General features: G+C 39.7%; 1 protein-coding gene across 1 annotated transcript in view; it reads right to left on the reverse strand.

Annotated features, from left to right (window-relative positions):
* CFDP1 (craniofacial development protein 1) overlaps window positions 1–26,567 on the reverse strand; it is a gene marked incomplete at its 5' end in the record, with an annotated part of 107,036 nt that overhangs the window by 65,687 nt on the left and 14,782 nt on the right. The window contains 3 exons of the mRNA XM_079799407.1: window positions 13,353–13,472; window positions 23,718–23,845; window positions 25,031–25,250. Of these exons, the coding sequence (XP_079655533.1) occupies window positions 13,353–13,472; window positions 23,718–23,845; window positions 25,031–25,250 (468 nt within the window). The remainder of the gene's footprint in view (window positions 1–13,352; window positions 13,473–23,717; window positions 23,846–25,030; window positions 25,251–26,567) is intronic.

Consider the following 26,567-nt stretch of genomic DNA (forward strand, 5'->3'; position numbering starts at 1 on the left):
CAAGATGGCAGTGCCCAGTCCCCTCAGCCCTGCCAGGGCAGTAGGCCCCGGCCGCTCTGCGTGCCTGCCTCCAGAGTCCCCCAGTCCCCTCAGCCCCCCAGCCATCCAGGGCCGGCCCGAGGTACAGGCAAGCCTCGGATGGCGGCTGCCCAGCTGCCCAGGGCCGGCCCGAGGCTCAGGTAACCAGAGCCGGCCAAGGCTTCCGCTGCCGGCAGTGGCAGCAGCAGAGGTGTGATGGGGCGTCGCCTTCCCCTGATTGCCCCTGAGGACTCTCGGACTGTGAGAAGGGGCAGGCCAGGCTGAGGGACCCCCCCTCCAGTGCATGAATTTTCATGTACTGGGCCTCTAGTTATTCACAACTGTAAAATTTAGAAAACTAGTGTTCATCAATAATGGAATTGTTACTCAAATTATAGATTATTCACACAATGAAGTACCATTCAGGCATTTTTTAAAAATGGAGGTATTCATACTAAGCCTAGAAAGATGCCCTAGATTGTAAAAATTAAAGTTGCAGACTAACATAGAGTGAGCCCATTTTTGTTTTAATGTATATATGATTATAATATATTAGCATAGCATATGGAAGAATATGCACAAAACTAATAAATAGTTTATAACAATTAGCCTCTTAGACTGGGAATGGAGAAAAGGTAGGCAGAAGAAACTTAAACTGCCTGCTTTCTGAAAAAATTTAAGCGGTGGGAGTATGGGTCATTTTTACTTTCTTATTTGTAATAAAAACAACAACAATAAAAGCTTTGTATCTCAAGGAAATAAATGAGAAAAGAAAAACCATCTTCACTTTCTAAACACAATGGTAGAATTTGAAACAAATTCTAATAAAAGAAAAATATAGAAACTATATAGCACATAGAACTCTAATATCAAGAGACTAATCTAATTAGCCAAAGAAAAATGTGACACACTCTTATACCAAACCTTGGGAACGCTTCAAGTTCCTGGGATCTTGCCAAAGACAACTGTCTTTTCAGGGGGGATTCTGCCCTCTAGTGTACAAAGAGAAGTTAAAATACATGAAGCAGTTAATAAATTAGTGAAATTTGAGTGATTTCATTAGCGAAATGAAGTATTTCCACTGCATTCCTAGAGCATCACAATTTTCTCCTTCAATGGAAGCTTCCATATCCTTGTTTCTAAATCAATTTCCTATAATCAGACTCAGTAAACTTTATTACTGTCATAACTTTGGCCACTGATTCTTTCTATTCTTTACATCCCCAAGACCCCCGCTTTACTGACTCATAATTCACACCAAGAGAAATTTGGCACAACTAAGGATATAGAAATATAGCAAAATAAAATTTTTAAATTTTATAATAGATATAGGCACCTGGCTCTTAAACTCATATTTCTGAAACTCGGTGGCACTATAACTCAAGAATAAAAGTAAAGGAAAAAGGCTGCACTATACAATAAAGTCTGTCTCCTCAGAGGATTTTCTAAGAACACCAGAATTTGTTTACCTCTCAGCAACTTTGAAAACCACCAGGGACACTTCCTAGATTCATAGTATTTGATGCAGGTATTTAATCCAAATTGACAGAAATTACCCCATCCTGGTGACCACAAATGAAAAAAAGGTCTTGCTTTGAAAGCTTTTCATTGTTTGGGATCTCAATGAGATGCTCACATTGGCAGGCTCTTCACTGTTTGATCCAAGTGTAAAATACTGCGGGCCCCCCAACAACAAAAAGGACTATCACTAATCTCTACATAATTATAATTCTTCCAGTTACCCACTTGGCCTGGAACAATCTCTTCAAATCAAGAATGTGAATGAGAATAAGATCACCTTTAATAAATTCAAAATAGCCGAAACCGGTTTGGCTCAGTGGATAGAGCGTCGGCCTGCGGACTCCAGGGTCCCAGGTTCGATTCCGGTCCAGGGCATGTACCTTGGTTGCGGGCACATCCCCAGTAGGGGGTGTGCAAGAGGCAGCTGATCGATGTTTCTCTCTCTTTGATGTTTCTAACTCTCTATCCCTCTCTCTTCCTCTCTGTAAAAAATCAATAAAATGTATTTTAAAAAAATAAAAATAAATTCTAAATATGCCAACTATTCACAGAGAAATCTTTAAAAAAATTTAAATTTAAAATTCATTTACTCTATACCCGTAACACCTATAGATGTTTATTTAAAAAGCAAGTTAAGAATAAATGAAAAACAAACGAAGCAGAGTTTAGCATCCATTGTAGAACATAAAGGTAAAAATCTGATACAGGGTTTTCTTGCCCTGACACAAAGCACATCATTCTGGAGCTGATAAGCAAGATAACAGCAGTACCACCAAGGGTGCCAGAATCGATCATTTCCATTTGCCACACTAGCTCCTAGAAGCATTCTCTTAAAAACTGTTTCTAGCTAGTGCTATTCCGGAACAAATGGCTGCCAGAAGAAATGCACTTAACACAAGCTGGGCAAGGATATCTCCTATCTGACTTCCCTGGCAACACTCTCATATACACTGTTTACCACGTAGGGTTCAGACCTCAGTAGGAGCTCATTACCATACAGAAACAGCAACAGCCATTATTCCCCAGCTGACTGATCACATCTTGTCCACAGCTTGTTGACTATTAAAAGATTATGTTTGTACATTTACAAACATAACTGAAACTCAATTTTTAAATCATGCTAGCCTCTTCAATTTCATCAGGTAGGAATGAAACTGAAATAGAGGAAACTTGGACTAACCATGGTTAATGGGGGAAAAGCTTACAAAGGAAAATGGAGGAAATAGTCATCTCACTTCCTTCAAAAATAGCAAAGTACAAAAGAGCTTTCAAAAAGTCCTTCATCAGCCCTGGCCGGTTTGGTTCAGTGGATAGATCCTCGGCCTGTGGACTAAAGGGTCCCGGGTTTGATTCTGGTCAAAGGCACTTGTCTGAATTACGGGCTCAATCCCTAATGGGGGGCATGCAGGAGGAGCCGATCAGTGATTCTCTCTCATCATTGATGTTTCTATCTCTTTCTCCCTTTTCCTTCCTCTCTGAAATCAATAAAAATGTATTTTTAAAAAGTCCTTCACCAATTATAAAGTTGAAAAGAAATGCTTTTAACGGAAAAGCCCAATTAGGAGGGTAAGAGAGAGCGCTGTATGACACGTGGCTGAGAGCACAGGCTTTGTTCTCCAATAGACCTGGACTGGAATTCTGAAATAATAGCACTGTGCCTTAAATTTGGTAAGTTGTCAACAGGAGCTATTTAGTCTTTTTAAAAAGGTAAAGAAATGTTTAACTTGAAGTCTGAAAAGATAATATGTCTGATATTTAATCTAAACAACAAACTGGATCCAAAAGGAAACTCATCTGATCAGTAAAGGGAAACGTCATCCCAGAGTGAGAGACCCCGCCTACAGGAGCCAAGCGGGTAACAGAAATGAGTGAAGCAGCAGGAGGGACCAGGAAAGGGCAAGCCCCGCTAACTCTGCTCCAGTTCACTGCTGCTGAAGGGAAGAGGGAGCAGTGGCACTTCTCGTTTCTGATGAAAAGCGAGTAACCCAGACTTCTATGTCAACGCTCCTCATTTTTAAATAATGACCACCTAGGGACAGATCCAGTCTATGGACTGCCTGTTGGTGTCTGTCCTGGAGTGGAGTATCCAGAAACTGAAGGAAGCTCAACGGTTATATAACTGAGGGGCTTCAGCTCCCTGAAATAATGTGTCTCAAAGGGGACACTACTGGCATACTGGAAAAGAAATTTTTCTGTATAAACTGTCCTAAGCAATACAGGATATTTAGTATCACTGGACCCTACCAGTAGTCTCCTCAAGTCATATGACAACCAAAATATCTCACCACACATTTCTGAACACCTCCTACTGGCAGTACCACATCTGCTAAGAATAACAAAGTTAAGTTCAAAGTTAGTGGGAAGGGCAAGAACATCTATTTACAAACAGTAATAAAATAAGGACAGGGCCAGCCTGGAGTCAACTAAAACTAAAATCCCAAATTATCATCAAACAGGAAATCTCACTGAATACAAAGCTTACAGCTGGTTGTGAGAACAAATCAAGGTTTAATTCCCTCGCCTTACTTCTAAATCAACTACAACAAAGGAAAACTGCCTTATCTTTTCTGTAACCATTGCTTTTATAGTACTACTAGAGGCCTGGTGCATGAAATTCATGTACTCAAGGGGTCCCTGAGCCCAGCCTGTGCCCTCTTGCAGTCCAGGAGCCCTCAGGGGATGTCCAACTGGCGGCTTAGGCCCGCTCCCCACGGGCATCCTTAGCTCCGCCACTAAACCAGCATTCGGACCTGGCTTCTGGCTGAGCAGCACTCCCCTGTGGAAGCACACTGACCACCAGGGGGCAGCTACTGCATTGAGCATCTGCCCCCTGGTGGTCAGTGCGCATCATAGCGACTGGTCATTCCTCCGTTTGGTCGATTTGCATATTAGCCTTTTATTATATAGGACTAGACATTACAATTTTCCATCACATGCTTCAAAGAAATCATGGCACAAGAAATCTAGGCACCCAAGTCATCCACCCCTGGGTAACTAAAATTCCTAGATGTTTCTCTTATGGCTCATACTCCTTTTCAAGACTATATTCAAATTACCATATGACCCAGCAATTCTACACCCAGGTACATACACGAGTGAAATGAAAATTCATGTCTATTAAAAAACTTATACATTAATGTTCATAGAAGCATTATTCATAATAGCCAAAAGTAGAAACAACCCTATGTCCATCAATTAATCTATACTAATAAAAGGATAATATGCTAATTAGACCAGATAGACCGGACGTCATTCCAGATGTCCTTCCTGATAAAGCCAGGGGTGTGGCTGGCCTGCAAACTGCCTGCGGCCCCTTGCCCAGGCCAGCCCTGCTCCCAGTGGGGACCCCGTACCCTGATCCAGGGACCCCTTCAGGACAGGACAGCCGGCCCCCACCCATGCACCAGGCCTCCATCTTATATAATAAAAGGGTAATATGCAAATTGACCCTGACGGCAAAATGACCAGAAAGACCACTGACCAGTCACTATGAGGTGCACTGACCACCTCTTGGTCCTTTTCCCTGGCTGGCAGGCTCCGATCACCTGATGGCCACCCATAGCAGGGGCAGGGCTGGCGAGCAGGCGGGAACAGCCTACCACTCGGTCTCCTCCCCGAGCTGTCAGGCACTGATCACCGGATGGCGAACAGGGAACCAGGGGTGGGTGGCAGCGGGGAGGCGGGGCTTGCAGCGGGCAGCTGGGGAAGATGGCCCTGATTGCAGGCCAGGCCTAGGAACCATACCCGTACACGAATTTTGTGCACCAGGCCTCTAGTATACTATAAAATGTAGTATAGTCGCACAATTAAATATTATTTGGCCACAATGAATAAAGTACAGACACATGGATGAACCTTGAGAACATTATGCTAAGACAAAGCAGCCAGACAGAAAAGGACAAATATTGTACAATTCCATTTATATGAAATATCCAAAAAGGCAAAACTATACACAGAAGATAGATTCATGGTTGCCTGGGGATGGAAAAGAGAGGTGGGGATGGAAATGAAGAGTGACTGCATTTCTTTTTGGGGTGATGAAAATTACTGTGGTTGCATAGCTTTATGAATGCACAACTCTGTGAATATGCTAAAAACCAATGAACTATATAATTTAAATTCTTGAATAAATAAAAACAACTCAATAAAACTATTTTTTAGAGAGAAAAAAAGCACATTTTGAATTATTAAATTCACAAATACCATTTATTCTCATAAAGACTAGAGCTCCCAAAATATCGTAAGTCACACCAGCTGGAATACCTACTTCTTAGAATGGCTATTCTCTAAGGCCGTGGTCGGCAAACTGCAGCTAGCGAGCCACATGCGGCTCTTTGGCCCCTTGAGTGTGGCTCTTCCACAAAATACCACGGCCTGGGCGAGTCTATTTTGAAGAAGTGGTGTTAGAAGAAGTTGAAGTTTAAAAAATTTGGCTCTCAAAAGAAATTTCAATCGTTGTACTGTTGATATTTGGCTCTGATGACTAATGAGTTTGCCGACCACTGCAGACTAAGGCACTAGTAAACTCACCATGTTCAGCTGACCCTTGAATAATGTGGGTATGAACTGTGTGGTTCCACTTCTACATGGATGTTTTTAATTGACCCACACAGTTCAAACCCACATTGTTAAGGGTCAACTAGAGTTGGGATTCTGCATATGCAGAGGGCCAATTTATTATACTCAGATTTTCTTCCTGGGCAATCAACACCCCTAACCTTGCATTGTTCAAAGGTCAACTACATCTATTAACCAGGCATAGACACATGCCAACTGATCAGGCATTTCATGAGAGCATCAACCAGAAGGGAAAGTCAGATTCTGAGATAACTTGTCTTTTTTGTTGTTGTTGATGTAAATACATTTTCTTTGAATAATTTGGGGGTCCTTTTCTTCCTTGTTTGTAAAAACGTGAAATAATTTGCTTCGAAATGCTCCTCTCAACATGAAAGCAATTCCTTTAAAACTAAGAGTCTAAAAACATAAATTAACATAGGTCAGAGGTCTGATTGATCACATAACAAGAGAGACTGATCCAATATTAGAAACAGCCCGACTGGTGTGGCTCAGTGGTTGAGCATCGACCCATGAACCAAGAGGTCACTGGTTAGATTCCTGATCAAGGAACATACTTGGAGTTTCAGACTGGATCCCCAGTAGAAGGTGTGCAGGAAGCAGCCAATCGATAATGTTTCTCTCTCATCAATGTTTCTATCTCTATCCCTCTCCCTCTAAAAATCAATAAAAACATCTTTTTTTAAAAAAAGTTAGAAACATTTGCCCTGGCCAGTATGGCTGAGCGATTAGAGCATCGGCCTGCATACTGAAGGGTCTCAGTTTCGATTCCCAGTCAAGGGAGCGTACCTGAGTTGTAGGTTCGATCCCTGGTCCCGGTCGGGGCTCATGCAACCAATTGATGTGTCTTCTTCACATTGATGTTTCTCTCTCTCTCCCCCTTCCTTACACTCTCTCTAAAAGGCAATGGAAAAAAATATCCTGGGGTGAAGATTAAAAAAAAAAGAAGAAACATTTCTACCAAACATAGTGGCAATATCAGACTTTTGTTACTTTAAATGTTCAATGCTCTCTATCAAAGGACTATATATATCGCCGAAACCGGTTTGGCTCAGTGGATAGAGCATTGGCCTGCGAACTGAAGGGTTCCAGGTTCGATTCCGGTCAAGGGCATGTACCTTGGTTGCGGGCACATCCCCGGTGGGGGGTGTGCAGGAGGCAGCTGGTCGATGTTTCTCTCTCATCGATGTTTCTAGCTCTCTATCCCTCTCCCTTCCTCTCTGTAAAAAATCAATAAAATATATTTTTTTTTAAAAAAAAAGGAGAGCATCGTCTAGGCTCTCCCTATTTAAAAAAAAAAAAAAAAAGACTATATATATTGAAAAATTTCTAAATGTTAAAAAGCCAACAAAGTTAATATTAACTTATGTTCAGGGAATTTGGGAGAGAGTAGATTAACTGTTCATACAGAAATAGTCTGTTGCACAAATTAAAGATTCCTGGGAACTGGATTGGTCAACAGGCTGAATACTGACCAACCTTAGAAAGCCAGACATTTTTCCTGTCTTGCCAAGTTCTGGGTCTTCTATCTTTACTATGACTGTAAAGAATCCTCTCTCTCCTATCTTTGAGGTAAATAATGCTAAACTGACACCACCCATGAGATTGTTTGAGACATCAATAAAGCCTTTTTTTTTTTAGGTCATTCCCAATCTACAGGAGTGGGCAAAGGTAGGTTTACAGTTGTGAAAATTCAAAAGAGTTTATTCTTGCATTATTATTTATGTATTATTTTATTGTTTATTTGTATTATTTGTCATTGCCTTATTATTTCATATTCTTACTTATAATTGTTTATTGATTTTTAGAAAGAAAGGAAAGAAGGAGGGAGAGAGAGAGAAACATCAGTGTGAGAGCTATACATCAATCAGCTGCCTTCTGCATGCCCCTTACCAGGGATGGAGCCTGTGCCCTGACAGGGAATCTAACCAGCAACCTTTTGATGCACAGGAAGACGCCCAACCAACCGAGCCACAGAGGCCAGGGCTTATGATTTACCAGTATCTTTTAGGTAATGATGACTGGTAACTCAAACTACTTTTGTCTACCCCTATATAAGGAGGCAACTAAATAATAAGCCCTTAATTAAACAAGTTAATGTCTACTGTCAGTATACAAATTTTAATGAGACCAATAGCCCACTGCTGAATAAGGTTAAGTAATGAATGTGGTGTTGAAGGCTGACCAGCTAGATACGCACAAATGCTGGGAGAAGCTGGATGAAAGTGGCCAATAGTATTGGTAATGATGATGGGGTGGGGTGGGATAGAGGGAGCAGTGCTCAAGAGCTTAAACTTTAAAGTAACAAGGTCTTAAAGTAACAAAACTACAGGAATTTAGACACTGAGCATTGTGCTTTCTACTACCAAATGTAGAGAGTGCTTCTTGTTGTCTCTAATTCCTGCCTCTAATTAAAATTGGGTGTTTGGTTTACTCCATTCCCAAAGCATAAACTTTGGCTTTTTATAGCCTAAGCAGTGTGCTATTTTAAACATGTGGAGGAAATGCATTTTCAGTTACAAACATTTGCTGCTGTAAATCTGTTCTTATTTGCTAGCAAAGGATGTGGGACAGGATGTTTTACTCTGCTGCTCTGGTTTTCCTGTATTGCTTAAATCTGTTTAGAGAGAAGAAAAATAAATAAATAAAGTGTTTCTGCTGGACAATTTCTATAAACTGAAGCAACTCCAAGAATTAAAATAAAAAGTCTGTGGAAAATATTAGAATAATTTTTTTAAATAAATTAGATTATTCCTATAGATTTTTCTCCCTAAAAAGATTTTCCATAACATGCATGTGCAGCCTGCAGCAGACACTAATGTTGGCACTGATAAAATGTGCCCACTTAGCCACCCCAGGTCAGCTGAATTCCTCCTGACCCTGTCTTTTCCCAAGCACAATTACAGCTGTACAAGCTTTTATTTGTTGTTTTTTTTAATATATATTTTATTGATTTTTTTACAGAGAGAAAGGGAGAGGGATAGAGAGTTAGAACCATCAATGAGAGAGAATCATCGATCAGCTGTCTCTTTTACACCCCCTACTGGGGATGTGCCGCAACCAAGGTACATGCCCTTGACCGGAATCGAACCTGGGACCCTTCAGTTCGCAAGCCGACGCTCTATCCACTGAGCCAAACCGGTTAGGGCTGTACAAGCTTTTTGAGATAAGAAAAACAATCAGGCCAACCTTGAGTGTCACCTTCTAGATTTATTCAGAAATTCAAATGAGTCCCCATTTTCATGTACAATTCTTGAGGGCTTTTTTACTCAGGCAAACATATCCTTGTATCTGTTATGTTTCATTATAACTTTTTAAAAAACTGATTCTGATCAAATTTCACTTTGTAAGGGAGTCAGTAAGTAGTTCATTAACCTATTGAAAGATGGTTCATCAGTTGATTCCCTTTAAGTCCTCCTCCATGCTGCTCTCTGCCCCAGATGCTGTCCTGGACCAGCAAAAGACTTTCTTCTGGATCAAAGCTTAGTCAAGCTTCTTTGAGCCCTCTTCTCTACTAGGCTTCAGTCTTGGGCCCTGTCCTTACTGGGCTTGCATACTAGTAGTCCAATTTTAGCAAGAATCCTGCAAAGTCAGTTTAAAGAGAATCCCCCATTCTTAATATCTGATCACTCTCATTATCTGATCGAATTCCTCATTTCCCACTTTTGATGTATAATTCCTAGCCTGCCTTCAGCAAGAATCCTGTTAAGTAAGTTCAGCAAGAATTCCCCCACCCCTGATGTCTCCTCTTAGTCATATTCCACCCACTGATCCCGCCCTCTCTCTCTCATTCTGCTCCTTGGCTATGAATCCTCAGCGGTCTTTACTGTTTTCAAAGTTGAGCCTTATCTCTCTCCCATATTGTGGTAGTCTTAATATCTATTGCAACAATCCTAAGTCTTCCTTACCATTTAAAAAAGTGTCAGAATAACCTTTTCTTTCACAAGACTCAGTGGTCACTGGAGCATCCTGGCAAGAGATGGAAGAAGGGAGATCTGCGTCTTTATTCCCACAGAACCCCCAAGAGGGTCCATCACTCAAGTGAAGGCCTCAGCTCCTGTCAGGAGGCCCTCTCTGTCTGCCATAAACTGCTCCCCCTTCTACCCCTTCAGATCTAGGGGTGGTAATGGAGCCTCATTATTACCCAGCCCCGCGGACACCACACTATTCCTATCACTTTGGTTTTTCAGCACTTTGTGAGTTATTAAACTCTCCTCAAAGTATCCTAATATGAGGATACCATCTGTTTCCCGCTGGGTATCCCTAATACAGATATCATGTCTGCAGGTTCCCCCCCCCCCCCCCCCCAGCAAATTTCTTATCCTAGAAAGGCTGTGATCCTAAGAAAGAAAAGGCATGGTTACAGGATGCAGTGATTTTTCCATGTGAGTGACTTAGTGACAAACAAGTTGACCTTGTTAAGCTGCCACTTCTCCCTTCTCTAGTTAGCTTCATAATCATAGCAACAGAGTATTTTCTGAAACATATTGATTCTCTAAGTCAATAGGAATTATATTAAGAAATGCCCTCCTGGCCGAAACCGGTTTGGCTCAGTGGACAGAGCGTCGGCCTGTGGACTGAAAGGTCCCAGGTTCGATTCCGGTCAAGGGCATGTACCTTGGTTGCGGGCACATCCCCAGTGGGGGGGGTGTGCAGGAGGCAGCTGATCGATGTTTCTCTCTCATCGATGTTTCTGACTCTCTATCTCTCTCCCTTGCTCTCTGTAAAACATCAATAAAATATATTTTTTTTAAAAAAGAAAAAGAAATGCCCTCCAGGGAGCACGCCTGTGCCTTTCCCTTTCCCTTTCCCTTTCCTTTCCCCCTCCCCCTCTCTCCCCACCCCTACCCTCCAGGCACTTTACCATTAGCTTCCCCACTCCCCAGTTCCAAGGGCCCTTCCTTTACCTCTAGAACTTGTTTGCTAAGCCCATTTCTTCTAGGAATTACTTTTTCTACCTCTATAATTTACCAAATAAATGTTTTTCTTTTTTTTCTCACCCCCCCTTCTGCTAAATAAATGTTCTCTTACCAAAATAAATAAATAAATAAATAAATAAATAAATAAATAAATAAATAAAACAACCAAGGAGGCTAGGAGTGAAAATGGTGCTAGCTGAAACTATGCTAGAAACCTAAGATAGAATCTTTGTACTTAAGTAATATTTGGTCCTTAATCCAGAGGTAACATTCATAGTAACACTTTTAATAAATGCAAGAGACATTACTTAATAACATCAGTAACCCAAGTAAAAGCCTGCAGAGGCTAACTTATATATATAGCCTAAAGCAGGATTTTTTCAAATTCAGGTTGTAGTAGATTGTGAATAAATTAAGTGAGTTATAACATTTTTAAAAATAACACATCCTTGACATAATAACGTAAGGTAGAAAATCAGAGTTAATCATATATAGTAAAGGGAAATACTATTTCACTTTTTTACATACCTATGTTTATGGATGTACTAGGGGATACTGTAAAATGTATTCCTTACTTTGAGTGGCAGTCAATAAAGTCTGAAAGCTACTGGTCTGAAGAGAATCTCTTTCAAACAATATAATGATTATAAGGCTAAAAACATGTTGCTTAGCCTACAGCCTCACTTTTTCAAAATATCAACCCTCACTAAAAATAGTTTATTTTGTGACAAACACATCAATAACTGAAATAAAAAATGTCATGAAACCATATTTACTCTTAATATGTGATGTCCTCTAATATTTTTTATTCCATTTTATTTCTTTTAAATGATGATTGCAAACCACAACTTAAAAAGTTCAGGGCCAGGCCTGGAGAACTCTGTTCACATTACCATGGTCCTCCCATAGCTGCCTCGGTCTGTGTTTATATCATTCCCACTGGGGTAGAAAGCACTCAATCCTTTTGCTTCTTAGGTTTCTGTGTAACTACAACATGACCTCTGCAACCTAGTTTCTCCAGCGAGAGAAATACTTGTAGTAAGAAGCAGATACAGAGCATGGCGCAGATGTGCACAGAGCCCGAGCCACATGTCCTTACACTCACCACCATGGCATACCGTGAGAGCAGCACCTTACTAGAGCCCCTGCAGCCCCCAGCCTGAGGACCAATGGGAGTTGGAGGATAAATATCCCAGCCTTTTCGCCCTGGCCATGTTCTTCACAATCTCCCTGAGTTCCTCAGCAGGACTGAAGACCAGCTACCACCAGCAGCAACCTGCTGGGTAATGTAACCTGTGCTGGCTTCCTTCCCACCCCTTCTCACCTGCCTACTGGGGCTTCCTGGAATCACCTCTCACAGTAAAGACTTGCACTCAAGCTTCTATCTCAGGGTTTGCTTCTGGGTAAACGTAACCCTAGTGAGTACACCGGTGAAACTTAGCATTGTTTGGATTCAGGGCTGCAGAGATGAGAAAGGCCTGTCCTAGAAAAGCTCATAATATGATAGAAAAACCAATTTTTTTAAATGTAAAAAAACAACTTTGCTATTCATAGCAATGACATAAAGTATGTTTGAGGAGGGAAGAAGCAGCAAGCTCTGACAGAAGGGTCAGAAAAGCCCCTATTGGTGACTTTTCTACCCCAAATATCTCAAGGACACAGAGTTCCCCAGAGGAGTCAGCAGGTGATCAGTGCTACCTATGGGGGGTGGTCCATGTTCACTTCTCTGTAGGCTAGTGCCCTGGTTTCTCATATTTACTGTGAGGCTTTACTTCTTACATCTAGGTTAAGAAGAAAGAGGTTTTTATTTTCTCCAAAGAGAAAGATTTCTCCAAAGAGAAAAGATTTCTATTCTAGTCTTCAGCTAAAAATAACTCAAGTAATATAGAATATATGAAGGAAGAAAATCTATTAAGTTCCTGAAAATGTGTTAATAGAATTATTTGTAAATCAGCTTTCATCTTTTTATGTTCCTTTGAGGTCCTTAGGGGATCGGAGTACTCAACCCAAATCTTCATTAGATGTTCTGAAGAACTGCTGATATTTTTATTTGTAAGTTATTTTTTTAAATGTAAAGTTTACTACATGTTCAGCCCTGTGATCAACCCTGTAAACCAGGACTTTTTTCAGGCTGGTATCAAAGAGAGACCAATGGCTAATTTTCCTTTGCCTCTTCCATTTGGCAAATATTTCAGCAAAGGCAGAGCAGCAGCATAATTCCTTCCCTTTCAGGAAAGGAGTCATGACAGCGGGTCCTTATACCGAAAACAGCTTCTCCAATGTGCCAGGTACACCTGGGCCTGGGACTAGAATACTCACCCTGACCCGGCAGGGAGTGACACCAGAGTTGAAGGGACATTAGTCTGTGGTTTTTCTTTCTCATTTTGCTTGAAGAAGGATTTGGCCTCTTTCGATGTAGCATCCACTTCCTTAGTCACCCTGTGCCAAGGAAGGAAACATTAAGTTTACAAAAGAATTAAAAAGACAGAAACAAAATCTAAATAAAGGGAATAAATGACAAGGAAAAACACCCACTGGGCTTTCAGTAAGTTCTGGCTGCTAAGCTTTATGGTTCAAGTTTACTACAAGTTCTAGATAAAGACATTTTCCCATGCTAAATGAAACAGCAATGCATATAAATTTGAGCTCTCTAAAATCCCCTCCATTACTTCTGTCAGCATGAAACACTCCAGTAGTCACTACTGAATCACAGTCCTTGTGGGTTATTGATGTGAAGGCTGAAAAAGGCTCTCCTACTGCACCTCACATGTAGATTAGGACTCACATTTAAAGGTCTAGTAAAGCTCTAGTTGGTTTGGCTCAGTGGATAGAGCATTGGCTTGCGGACTGAAGGATCCCAGGTTCGATTTCGGTCAAGGGCACATGCCTGGGTTATCAATCCCCAGTAGGGAGCGTGCAGGAGGCAGCTGATCGATGATTCTCTCGTATCACTGATGTTTCTATCTCTCTCTCCCTTTCCCTTCTTCTCTGAAATCAATTTTATATATATATATATATATATATATATATATATATATATATATAATTTATTTATTTATTTATTTATTTATTTATTTATTTTTTTTTTTTAAGGCCTAGTAAAAATTGGAATGGGGAGATGAAGTATTTGGGAGAAAAATACTGGTTTTACTTCAAAGAGAAAAGCAACAGTATAAACATTTGAAAATACTCTGCAAAAGGTCCTATTCTACACCTAGAACCTGAAGATGAAACAAGATCCCTTAAAGCTGGCTAATTTGGCACTAATTTGGGAATGGAAGAAAATTATAGTTGAGAATCCTACCCAATTTCAAATCTGCAAAAATTGCCCTCAATAAAACTGATGATCAAATAAGGAGCAAAGAAGGATATTCATGGTGCCTGAAATTTCAGATAAAGAAAGAGAAATGCCTAATGCCTGCCTAGGCTTGCCAATTCAAAAACATCTGAGGAATTTTGTTTAAATTCCAATCCATCTGGAGGGTGGAAAATTATAGTCAATGTATTATGGGTGTTCAACCAGGTCATCCAGAATAAGACTGGCCAAGAATAATGACAGGTGAATCCTATAAATTCCATCTTTGCAGGAATGTAAGTATCTCTTCTCTCCTTCCTTGTAGGCTACTTAGGAGCAGAACCAAATTTTCTTATCAAGAGCCATCTCACTCCTGCACTCAGTACTCTGTCACCCACAAAAGTGACACAGAATATAAGTTTGAGAGTTTAATATTAAGAATCTTCACTGGGGAAAAAGAAAAAAGGAAAGAAAAATAGAGTCTTCACTGGGAAAGATTGCTGAGTTACTCTTGAAGGGTGACTTAAAAAACTCAGTCCCCTACTCAAGGTCTTGTGATGGCTAAGTATTACTCAAGAATCAAACATAAGCTGCTGAACCTTGCCTTCAAAGTCCTCTAAAATCTGGATCTACTTTCTACAAGGTTTAATTTGTGTCTTCTCAACTCTCCCAAACGAACCTCTTAGCAGTAAGAGTCAAGAGTCAAAACTAAGAGAGAGAATGTATAATAGATTAAACCATCATTGAGCAAATATTCATTCCTTCCCTCTTAACCTACTTCCCCACCCCACTGATGTTAACCTTGGACACATGACTTGTTTCAGTGATCGGTCAGATGCTAACTGATTTGACAGCAACAGAAGCTTTAAATGTTTCTGTAGTTTCACGTGCCCCTTGACACTCTCTAGCCATAAAAAGAATATGCCTCAAGCAGCTGTTGGTCCAAGGTGGGTGAAAGACACATGCTGCAGATCTGAACCAACCAGTAGCTTGGAGCCAAGCCTATATCACCTCAGCCCCAACCAGCCAGAAACACACTAGCAACAAATAAATGCTTATTGGTGTATACCACTGAGTCTTGGGATGGCTTGTTATACAGTAGTTCCACAGCAACAGCGAACACATTTACATTTTATGAGTGAGAAAAATTAAATCCTAAGGGATTCAGTTACTTTTTCAAGACTAGTCAGAGATTAAGTAGCAATGCTAGAGAGAACCCTGTAGATGTGGGACCTATTAACAAAAATGACATGGCCTCTGCCCTTAAGGGGCTCACAGTCTATCAGGACAGCCAACCATGAAAACAAGTATGACAATACATGATCTATAGTTAAGTTCCATAAAGGGAGCATGGAAAAAAAGTATAACTGTGGGGGGGGGGGGGGGGGAGTATAACTGTGAGAGTATCTCTGAATTTCTAGTGTCAAAGTCCTATTCATATTGACTAGGAAACACGTTCTATAAACTGGTGTATTTCTCTCAGCGTCTTTGCTAATTGACATAAAGTAGTATTAGCAGATTACTCTTCATTGATAGTACACCTAAAAGAACTTCACTTTTAACAAGCAATAAGAAGAGACCCAGCTATCAAATATCTTCAAGTAGGAGTGGTTTAAATTACAGACCACTTCTAATATATGAGGGAATCCTGACAGGAAAACGCCCACTATTAGCAGTAGTTAATTCAAGTGTTATCAGCAGAAATTACATTTTAAGTTCATTTTCACTTACTCAGAACTTCCTGAAAAGTATTTATTTAGGCACAAACTTTCCATGACTAGCCTTTTCCAAAAGGTGAATCATTTAGGAAAGTCTGAGCTAACTGGCTCAGATGGTATGTGATAGGGAAGGATAAAAAAATACTACTTTTCCTCATGCCCCATGGTTAATAAGCTACACATTTTTCAAGTGTGTGTGGGGGGGGGGGGCGGGGGGAGTTTGAAGACCCAAAATTTAACTATTAAAATATAATTAGAAAAAACTAAAAGACTAACTTTGTACTAATGCTACCATATGCTTATACTTACAAATTCTTCCCAGTTATCACTAGTTCTATCATTTGTTAAAGATGTAATAATGCTCTTAACTTCATACAAAAAGAAAAATCAGAATGACATGAAGAGATTAAAGATATGCTTGAATCTAGACACTACATTTGCATCTGGTTGTCAATTAAAGTTCAGGCCTTCCAAGTCCCTACATGAGAGTTCCTTACGATAGATAAATTTAAATATTAATAATTTAAGTTTAAAAAATCCTGCAACATTGCTATTTAGTTTTCTTTAAAAGAGTTAGAGAACTCTGACTTGTCATGTTATATAGCTCTATAATGTATGTTTTAAAAGTAATAAGCATGTATTACTTTTGAGTATGTGTTATATTTATGAAAAAGTGCTTCCCTGCTATTTGTTGACAGATATGGTGCTGCCCTCTTCTGACAAATCATAGAAATAGCAGTCTCCCTGAATATCCACCCAGTATTTAAAATTGGCAATCATTTGCTTTAAAAGTGAAATAGGAAATTTGTGTCAAACAACTTTGTTAATAAATAGTAATAAGTCGATAAAATTTAATTTGATCAGGAAATTTAATGATTTCTCAAAATAACAGTTACTCACCAACTTTTTTTACTCTTATGTAGAACCAGTGGTTGTTATAATAAACTAGAGGCCTGGTGCACGAAATTCGTGCACTGGGGGGGGGGTCCCTTAGCCCGCCAGTGCCCTCTCACAGTCTGGGAGCCCTCGGGGGATGTCTGACTGATGGCTTGAGAGCAGGCTTAAGCCATCAGTCAGACATCGTTAGCGCTGCCGTAGAGGTGGGAGGCACCCGCCACCGCCGCTGCGCTCACCAACCATGAGCCTGGCTTCTGGCTTCCTGCATTGAGCGTCTGCCCCCTGGTGGTCAGTGTGCATCATAGTGACCGGTCATTCTGCTGTTGGGCCAAAACTGGCTCTCTGACATCCCCCGAGGGGTCCCGCATTGCAAGAGGGCACAGGCCAGGCCGAGGGACCCCATCAGTGCATGGTCGGGGCCGGGGAGGGGCGTGGGAGGTTAGCCATCTGGGGAGGGCCCGCAGGAGGGCTCCAGAGCATGTCCGGCCTATCTCACTCAGTTGTGATCAGCTGGACCCCAGCAGCAAGCTAACCTACCAGTCGGAGTGTCTGCCCCCTGGTGGTCAGTACACATCATAGCGAGCGGTTGAGCGGCCTTAGCATATCATTAGCATATTATACTTTGAATGGTTTAACAGATGACCGGACACTTACCATATTAGGCTTTTATTATATAGGATCTTTCTTAGATGTCCCATATGACACATGGAAAATAATGCAAATCTTATTTCTAAAGGTATATTAAACACTTTCAATATTATTTTTGTAGGCCTTCAAAAGGTTTACCATCAGTGTATGCTACCCTCTATTAGACAACTCCATAGTTTCCAGGGTGATCTCTGGTCAAGAATTATTTAATGGATCTGCAAAATGACTGTTTAGCAAGGAAAAGGGTGTTTTTACAATGGAGAATTCTGAAAGATATTGCCTTAAGTCTGTGGTCAGCAAACTGTGGCTCGCGAGCCACATGCAGCTCTTTGGCCCCTTGAGTGTGGCTCTTCCACAAAATACCACGGTCTGGGCGAGTCTATTTTGAAGAAGTGGCGTTAGAAGAAGTTTAAGTTTAAAAAATTGGCTCTCAAAAGAAATTTCAATCGTTGTACTGTTGATATTTGGCTCTGTTGACTAATGAGTTTGCCGACCACTGCCTTAAGTGGTCTAACTTATCACCACCAATACTGGGTGCAGCGAGGAGGACAAAACATCATTAATGTAGCATTTTTATCTAAAGTTATTAATCTGACTCTATGCATGAAGAAACAATTCAACAATCCAAATTGAGGGACATTCTACAATACAGATGAACTCAATATATGTCAAGAAATACAAAAAGGCTTTTTAGAACAGTTCTAATTTCAAGGAGGCTAAAAAGACTAAATGCAGTATGCAATCCTGGGTTGGATGTTGGACTGAACAAGAAATAGTTATAAAGAACATTACTGGAATAACTGGGGGGAAATCTGAAAAGAATTACATAAAAAGCTACTTAAAATGTGGGCTGCAAAACTATCTGTTATTGGCCCAAAACAAGGTAGGTACAGAATAGTATTTAGAAACTTGTTTACAATTTGACAATGTCATAATATTCAAGACATGATCAGTGGACTCAATGCATTAAACAGAATATAGATCAATTCAGGTACTGTCAAAATTGCAAGGTGGTCACATGAGTATTAGTCATGTGCAGAAAGACCACATTAGAATGTGCTTAGGTGATTTTGTCAACTAAAATCCAAAAATGTGATAAAATGTAAGCATTGACTTTTAAAATTGTAATTGTTCTATTTTTTTATTACAGTTGACATAGAATATTATATTAGTTTCAGGTATACAGCATAGTAGTTAGACATTTAACTTACACAGATGGATACAAGACTTATCCCCCTGATAAGTCTTGTATCCATCTGATACTATACACAAGTATTACAATATTACTGACTATATAGTATTCCCTAAACTGTACTTTACACCCCCGTGACTATTTTGTAACTGCCAATTTGTACTCAATTCCTTAACCTTTTTCACCTAGCCCCCCAACCCCTCTCCTATCTGGCAACCATCAATTTGTTCTCTGTATAAGTCTATTTTTGTTTGTTCATTTATTTTCTTCTTTAGATTACCACATATAAGTGAAATAATATAGTATTTGTCTGTCTGTCTGACTTATTCATTTAGTATAATACCTTCTAGGCCCATCCATCTTGTCCCAAATGAGAGAGAATCATTGATCGGTTGCCTCCTGCACTCCCCCTATGAGGGATCCAGACCACAAACCAGGCATGTGCCCTGACCAGGAATAGAGCTGTGACCTCCTGGTTCAAAGGACAATGCTCAACTACTGAGCCACACCGGTCAGGCAGCCTCACTGTTTTTGTGAAGAAAACACATCTTTTCTTTTTTCTTTTGTAAATTAAATCTTTATTGTTGAAAGTATTACATGTCTCCCTTTTTCCCCCATTAACCACTTCCAGCCTGCCCCCACCCCCCACCCCACCCTATTGTCTGTATCCATGGGTTATGCATATATGCATACAAGTTCTTTGGTTGATCTCTTCCCACCCACCCATCTTCCCCCGCCTTCCCTCTGAGATTCCGCAGTCTCTTCTATGCTGCTATGTCTCTGGATCTATTTTATTCATCAGTTTATTTTGTTCATTAGATTTCACATATGAATAAGAACATGTGATACTTGTCTTTCTCTGACTGACTTATTTCGCTTAGCATAATATTCTCCAGGTCCCTCCATGCTGTCTCAAAGAGTAAGAGATCTTTTTTTTTTTTTTTACTGCTGCATAGGATTCCACAGTGTAAATGTACCACTGCTTTTTTATCCACTCATCTGCTGATGGGCACTTGGGCTGTTTCCCGATCTTAGCTATTGTAAATTGCGCTGCTATGAACATAGGGGTGTATACATTCTTTCTGATTGGTGTTTCGAATTTCTTAGGATATATTCCTAGAAGTGGGATCACTGGGTCAAATGGCAGTTCCAATTTTAATTTTTTGAGGAAACTCCATACAGGTTTCCATAATGGCTGCACCAGTCTGCAATCCCACCGGCAGTATACTAGGGTTCCCTTTTCTCCACATCCCACAGCTTTTCTGAATGCAGCAGTAGTCATAAACCACAAGACAATAATGGAAATAATTCCAAAGAAATGAAGGACAACCAAGTTCACACTGTTTTTATTCTACGAGTCCTCTTATTTTTTTAATGTATTTTTATTGATTTCAGAGAGGAGAAAGAGGGAGAGAGATATAGAAACATCAATGATGAGAGAGAATCATTGATAGGCTGCCTCCTGCACGCCACCTACTGGGGATCAAGCCTGCAACCCTGGCATGTGCCATGACCTGGTTCATGGGTCAATGCTCAACCACCGAGCCACATTGATCATGCAGTACTAAAACCAAAGTGAGTTCTTTGCAGTGATGTTTTGGCTAATGCAGCATTTACATACAAAACATAAAGAAATAAGTTCAAATCAAAAGAATTCTTCAGAAGAAAGAGTACTAAACTAAAAAGCCAATAGAAACAGATGCAAAATTCCATACATTAACATTAGTGAATTGCGGCTTTCTGAGAAAGGAGCACATTTGGTTGCTAACTAAAAAACAAACAAAAAACATTACCAAGACACTAACTAGTAAAAGACTGTATCAAAGATGTTTGCTTGGAAATCTGTGACAAAGAAAGTAATTCAAGTACAACTTTCCAATGACACCAAAGCTTGAAGTAGTTCAGGCTCTGGCTTATGATAGTGAAAACTAGAATAAAGCTAGCAAAGTGATTTTTCAATGCAATTTGAAGAATGCCAGATTACTCCAAACATGAAAATTATCATGGTATGTTTGTGATTTAAACATAAGGGTGATATAAAGGATTCTTTTATCAGTTTCTTGCTGACAAACAAACCGGACACTAATCTGTATAACAAAACTAGGGTCATATTGTCAACAAATGTGATTTGAAGTATAAAGTGTTTGGAAGAGTATATTCCAACGGCACTGCTGGCAAGATGGAAAAACAATTTAGATTAAGAAGCTTGTGCTAGAATGTACATGAACACACTGCTTCCTTCATCGAGAAAAGTCTTGCTACCAAAAAGATCTTGCTACAGTAGTAAAGATTATGAATTATCTAAGGTTAATGCCTTAAAATTTTAAATGACTCTATATGTGATAAACTGAAAGCTGATCATAATGTGTATATGCTATACTGCATGCTGAAATACAATGGTTATGAAAGAGAAAAATGCTGTTGAGAATGATGAACTAGGAAATAAACAGTGTTTCCAAAAGAAAAAATAATCAGTTCCTTCCCAATTTTAAAGATCTCAACTAGACAGTAAAACTTGCTTATTTCTGCCGAAACCGGTTTGGCTCAATGGATAGAGCATCGGCCTGCGGACTCAAGGGTCCCAGGTTCGATTCCGGTCAAGGGCATGTACCTTGGTTGCGGGCACATCCCCAGTAGGGGGTGTGCAAGAGGCAGCTGATCGATGTTTCTCTCTCATCAATGTTTCTAACTCTCTATCCCTCTCTCTTCCTCTCTGTAAAAAATCAATCAATCAATCAATCAATCAATAAATAAATAAAAATAAAACTTGCTTATTTCTGTGATATCTTTGTTATGTTTAATAATCTTAATACTCCCATGCAAGGACGTGTCAACATGTTTTTCAGTAGCAAATAAAATATAAGGGTAAACAATGAAAATTAAAATGCCTGGAAGAACAGAGTTACTATTGATTAACAGTTTTATAGAAGGTTTAGAACTGTATTTTCTATCAAAATAATACCTACACACAAGAAATTCATGCATCCAGAAGTATAACTTAAATTTAGTTATAATTTGACAAGATAAACTATTGAAATGGGCAGGATACTGATAAAGTACTAAAGATGAACTTTGAAAATACAGTATCACTGGCTTCTTTCAGACAAAAGTAAAAATGAAAATCTTGAACTTAGTGAAATGGATTTAAAATCTAAACTTCTATTCTCATGGGAATATCTGAGATTAATTTCTTTCTTTTAAATATATTTTTATTGATTTTGAGAGAAAGGGAGAGAGATAGAGATAGAAACATCAATGATGAGAGAAAATCATTCATTGGCTGCCTCCTGCATGCCCCCTACTGGGGATCAAGCCTGCAACCAGGGCCTGTGCCTTTGACCGAAATTGAACCTGGGACCCTTCAGTCCGAATGCCAACAACTCTATCCACTGAACCAAACCAGCTAGGGCTAAGATTAATTTCTTTATGATGAATGTTATCTTTTTAAGAAGAGAAAACAACAGAAATAATTTACATATACATTATCCTTCAGGTGTCCTATTGTCATCAACCCAACTCAGATTAGATAAATTAACATGAAGAAAATAAGCTATTTTATTTCATTAAAAACTTTAAGTGAAATTTTTCAGAAGAAAAAGTTGGGGAGAAATTTTTTTTTAAGTATTAAAAAGTTTTGCTCCACACCATCTATAAAACTATTATTACCAAATTCTTTGTTCCAAGATGTATTTTCACTGGATGAAATAATTGCTGGAAACTTAGATATTATTTTTAAGAATACCTATTTTAGCCCAGCCCAAGTGTCTCAGTTACTTGGAGTGTCATCCCATTCACCAAAAAGCTGCAGGTTCGATTCCCACTCAGGGCATATGCCTACGTTGTGGGTTCCATTTCTGGTGGGGCGCGTATGGGAGGCAACCAATTAATGTTTCTCTCTCACATCGATGTTTTTCTCTCTCTCCCTTCATCTCTCTCTAAAAATCAATAAAAACATATCCTCAGGCGAGGATTAAAAAAAAAGAATGTTGATTTTAGGGGAAGTTATCTTTTAAAAGAGCATACAGGTCTAATTAATTACAGTCAAAGAAAATAAATGTGATTACCTAAAAATTATTAATTGGCACTTCATGTATTTTCATTTAGCTCTAAATTACAGATCTGCTGTTTTCACATAATAGTTTAAGTAAGTAGAAAAGAAGAAATTCTAGACATGTGGCTCTTACCTGGAATGACCAGGAGGTTATTAAGTCCCTACTATTTTTCTAAACTAGTAACAATAACAAACCTCCTGAATCAATTTAAAAAATAATAGTAATGCCCTAGCCAGTTTGGCTCAGTGGATAGAGCATCAGCCTGTGGACTGAAGGGGCCCCGGTTCCATTCCGGTCAAGGGCACGTGCCCAGGTTTCGTGCTCAATCCCCAGTAGGGTGCATGCAGGAAGCAGCCAATCAATGAGTTGCTTTCATCATTGATTTTTCTATCTCTCTCTCCCTCTCCCTTCCTCTCTGAAATCAATAAAAATATATTAAAATAATAATAATAATAATAAAATTAAGGTAAGTAAGTAATATTGGAACCAAATTCCTCTCCTGGTACTTTCAATTCTTACCTGATTTCAGAGGCTTCACTGGGGCTCATACTTCATAGTTAAGGAAAGTAATAAACGGAGAAATGACAGCCAAAGTCACAAGACATGTCAATGAGTATGTGGAACCATATACCTTATTCTTACATTTTCCTGTTTCTGTTCAGCCAACCACTTCATAATACTCCAAAACTAGATTCTGATATGTGAAAGGCCCTTTCTCACGTTCTCTGATAATTCATGGAACCACTGCTTTCCATGAAATCAAATATAACTCTCCCAAAATATTATGGTGGGGTGGAATGAGGTCAGATGACTCATAGCACCATTTAGAAAGAAGCTCATTTTTAAAAGAACTAGTTTGGAAGTTTGTGAAGGTCATCTTACCTGACTTCTTCACCAGCAAAATCAAACACCTTCGTGATTTTAACTTTTTCTGTTTCTTTAGGTTTCTCTAGCTCTTCTGCTTTGACCAACAGTTTATTTGAACTAGTCTCTTCTGTCTCATCTCTTTTCTATGAAAAAAGAAATGTAATCAGTTCACATAAGAATGAAATATAAACGAACCATTCAAACATGATGTTTATGGCTATTCATAAATGTTTCATCTCTAAACAGTTGAAGACCGGACCAAACCAGAGAGAGTCAGACCTGCATTACCACCATTTGTCCACCATCCAGAACTGAAATGTCATTGCTGACATGTACACATAAAGAACTGTTTGACACTGAAATTGGGTCTCAAAAGAACTGTTGGCCCAGAAAGAAACTCACTACAGACTGATTCATTTGCTTGTCCGCATAACCATTATTGCTTTTCTCATTTTCGGATCTTATAAGTGTATTTCTAATAGCACATGATCTTACTCATCTAGGGGAAATAATGAACAACATAGACTGATGAACAAGAACAGAACCAGAAACAAGGAGGCATGGATCAGACTGTCGGGCCTCAGAGGGAGGGTAGGGGAGGGTTGGGGTAAAGGGGAGAGATCAACCAAAGGACTTGTGTGCATGCATATGAGCCTAACCAGTGGTTAAGGACAACAGGGGGGTGGGGGAATACATGGGGAGGGGTGTGGGATGGGAATGGGGGGATGAGGACAAATATGTGATACCTTAATCAATAAAGAAATTTAAAAAAATAAAATAAATTAAAAATAAATAAAAAAACAGTTGAAGACCTACTGAAAATTTATTTGATTGGAAAAGCTAATTTTTCCTACCAGAGGAAATGCTTTATTTTTCACTTAATTGAGTTACTATCAAAAGGCATCTATGTAGTCTTTCTTTTTCTCTTTTTTAAAATATATTTTTATTTTTGCAACATAATGTTGCAAATTCAAGAAAACTTTTAAAGCTGGGACTACTAATTAAGATGCACACTGGGGGACATAGAGAGAAAGGAAGAGGGAAAGAGATATAGAAACATCTATGATGACAATCACTGATTGGCTGCCTCCTGCATGCCCCCTACTGGAGATTGAGCCCACAACCTGAGCATGTGCCCTTGACCGGAATCGAACCTGGGACCTTCAATCTGCAGGCTGACACTCTATCCACTGAGCCAAATCAGCTAGGGCTATGTAGTCTGATATCTGCTAGAAGATTCAAATCTCAGTTTGTAAATGTAATAAAATCTATTTGGACAACTTAGGGTATTTCTAGAGAAACTTCATCTCATTCACCTAGCAACTTACTTTAACTTGTGGACTCGAGGGCACTTTTGGTTTTGGTCCCACATCGTTGAGGAAGCTGGCCCACAGTTCATCCTCCTTCTTTTTCTTTGCATCCTCGGACCTCGTGCCTTCTTCTTGCTCTGCAGCTGTGTCTTCCTCTTCATTGCTGCTTCCTCCAGATTCCCCACTGACACCCTCCTCTTCCTCTTCTTCTAATGAGAGGCCACCTTGTTTTCTCTTCCTAATCACCAACATTACAAGGAAAAAGAAAGAGAAGACATGCAAAATGATTTCAGTTATCCCTTCCTCAATTCCAAACATAATGTTGCAAACTCAAGGACACTTTTAAATCTGGGACTACTAAGATGCACACTGAGGGAGCATAGAAGAGGTACACTGAGATTTTGTAGAAGAAAAAAAAGAATTGAGCTCTTAGCTTCCTCCAAAATAGTTGGAATCAAAATACAGTGTTCTACTTCTAAGTCAGGACTAGCTATTTTCACCAAGAAATACTCCAAATCCTCACAGAATCAATCTATCTAGCAAGAGTGTTCCAAGAACATATATAGCAGATTTTTTTTTGACTTTTGAAGTCAACACATTTGGAGAATATGCTTTACTGAGGAGAGCCTCAAATTTATTTGCACTGTTTATTCCTATAATTCCACAGAGACAGGATCCATATTTCTTCCCATTTTCTGAAGATATGAAAGCTGGAATACAGAAAATTTCAAAGACAGAAAAACCGGATCCAAAACTCATGCAAGTAAATTGATTTTAACTTCAAGTGAATTTAATACCTAAAATTCCTTTTTCCCTTTTTATAAACTACAATTTGCTTTTTGCTTCAATGCCCAAAGAGACAGAAACACCAAAGAGAGTAAAAGACTTCTATGGAAGATTCTCTTATCTGAGTTAAATAACCCAACAGAATTTTCATAATTTTTGGAGGGAGTGTAATTCAGTACCAGGTCTATGGAAAGTAATTTGCTAATATCTATAAATAATTTCTTATTGCATATAACCTTTGATTAAACATTTCTACTTCTACAGACTTGATTTACAGGTATATTTCCACATTTATATGAAGATATATATAAAAAATATTCACTGCAGTCTTGTTTGTTATAGTAAAGATGAGGTACAAATTAAATATGTCTCAATAAGAGAATCCTATATAATAAAAGCCTAATATGCAAATGGACCAAACGGCGGAACAGCTGGTCGCTATGACACACACTGACCACCAGGGGGCAGACACTCAACACAGGAGCTGCCCCCTGGTGGTCAGTGCGCTCCCACAGGGGGAGTGCCGCTTAGCCAGAAGCCGGGCTCATGGCTGGCGAGCACAGCAATGGTGGCGGGAGCCTCTCCCACCTCCATGGCAGTGCTAAGGAGCAGCAAGCGGAACGGTAAGAAGCAGTGAGGCGGTAAGGAGCGAGGGCTCCCGGACTGTGAGAGGGATGTCTGACTGCTGGCTTCGGGCCTAAGCTGGCAGGCGACACCCCCCGAGGGGTCCTGAAGTGCGAGAGGGTGCAGGCTGGGATGAGGGACCCCT

Source organism: Cnephaeus nilssonii (assembly GCF_951640355.1).
Source record: "Cnephaeus nilssonii genome assembly, chromosome: 20".
In the NCBI taxonomy this organism is placed as follows: domain Eukaryota; kingdom Metazoa; phylum Chordata; class Mammalia; order Chiroptera; family Vespertilionidae; genus Cnephaeus; species Cnephaeus nilssonii.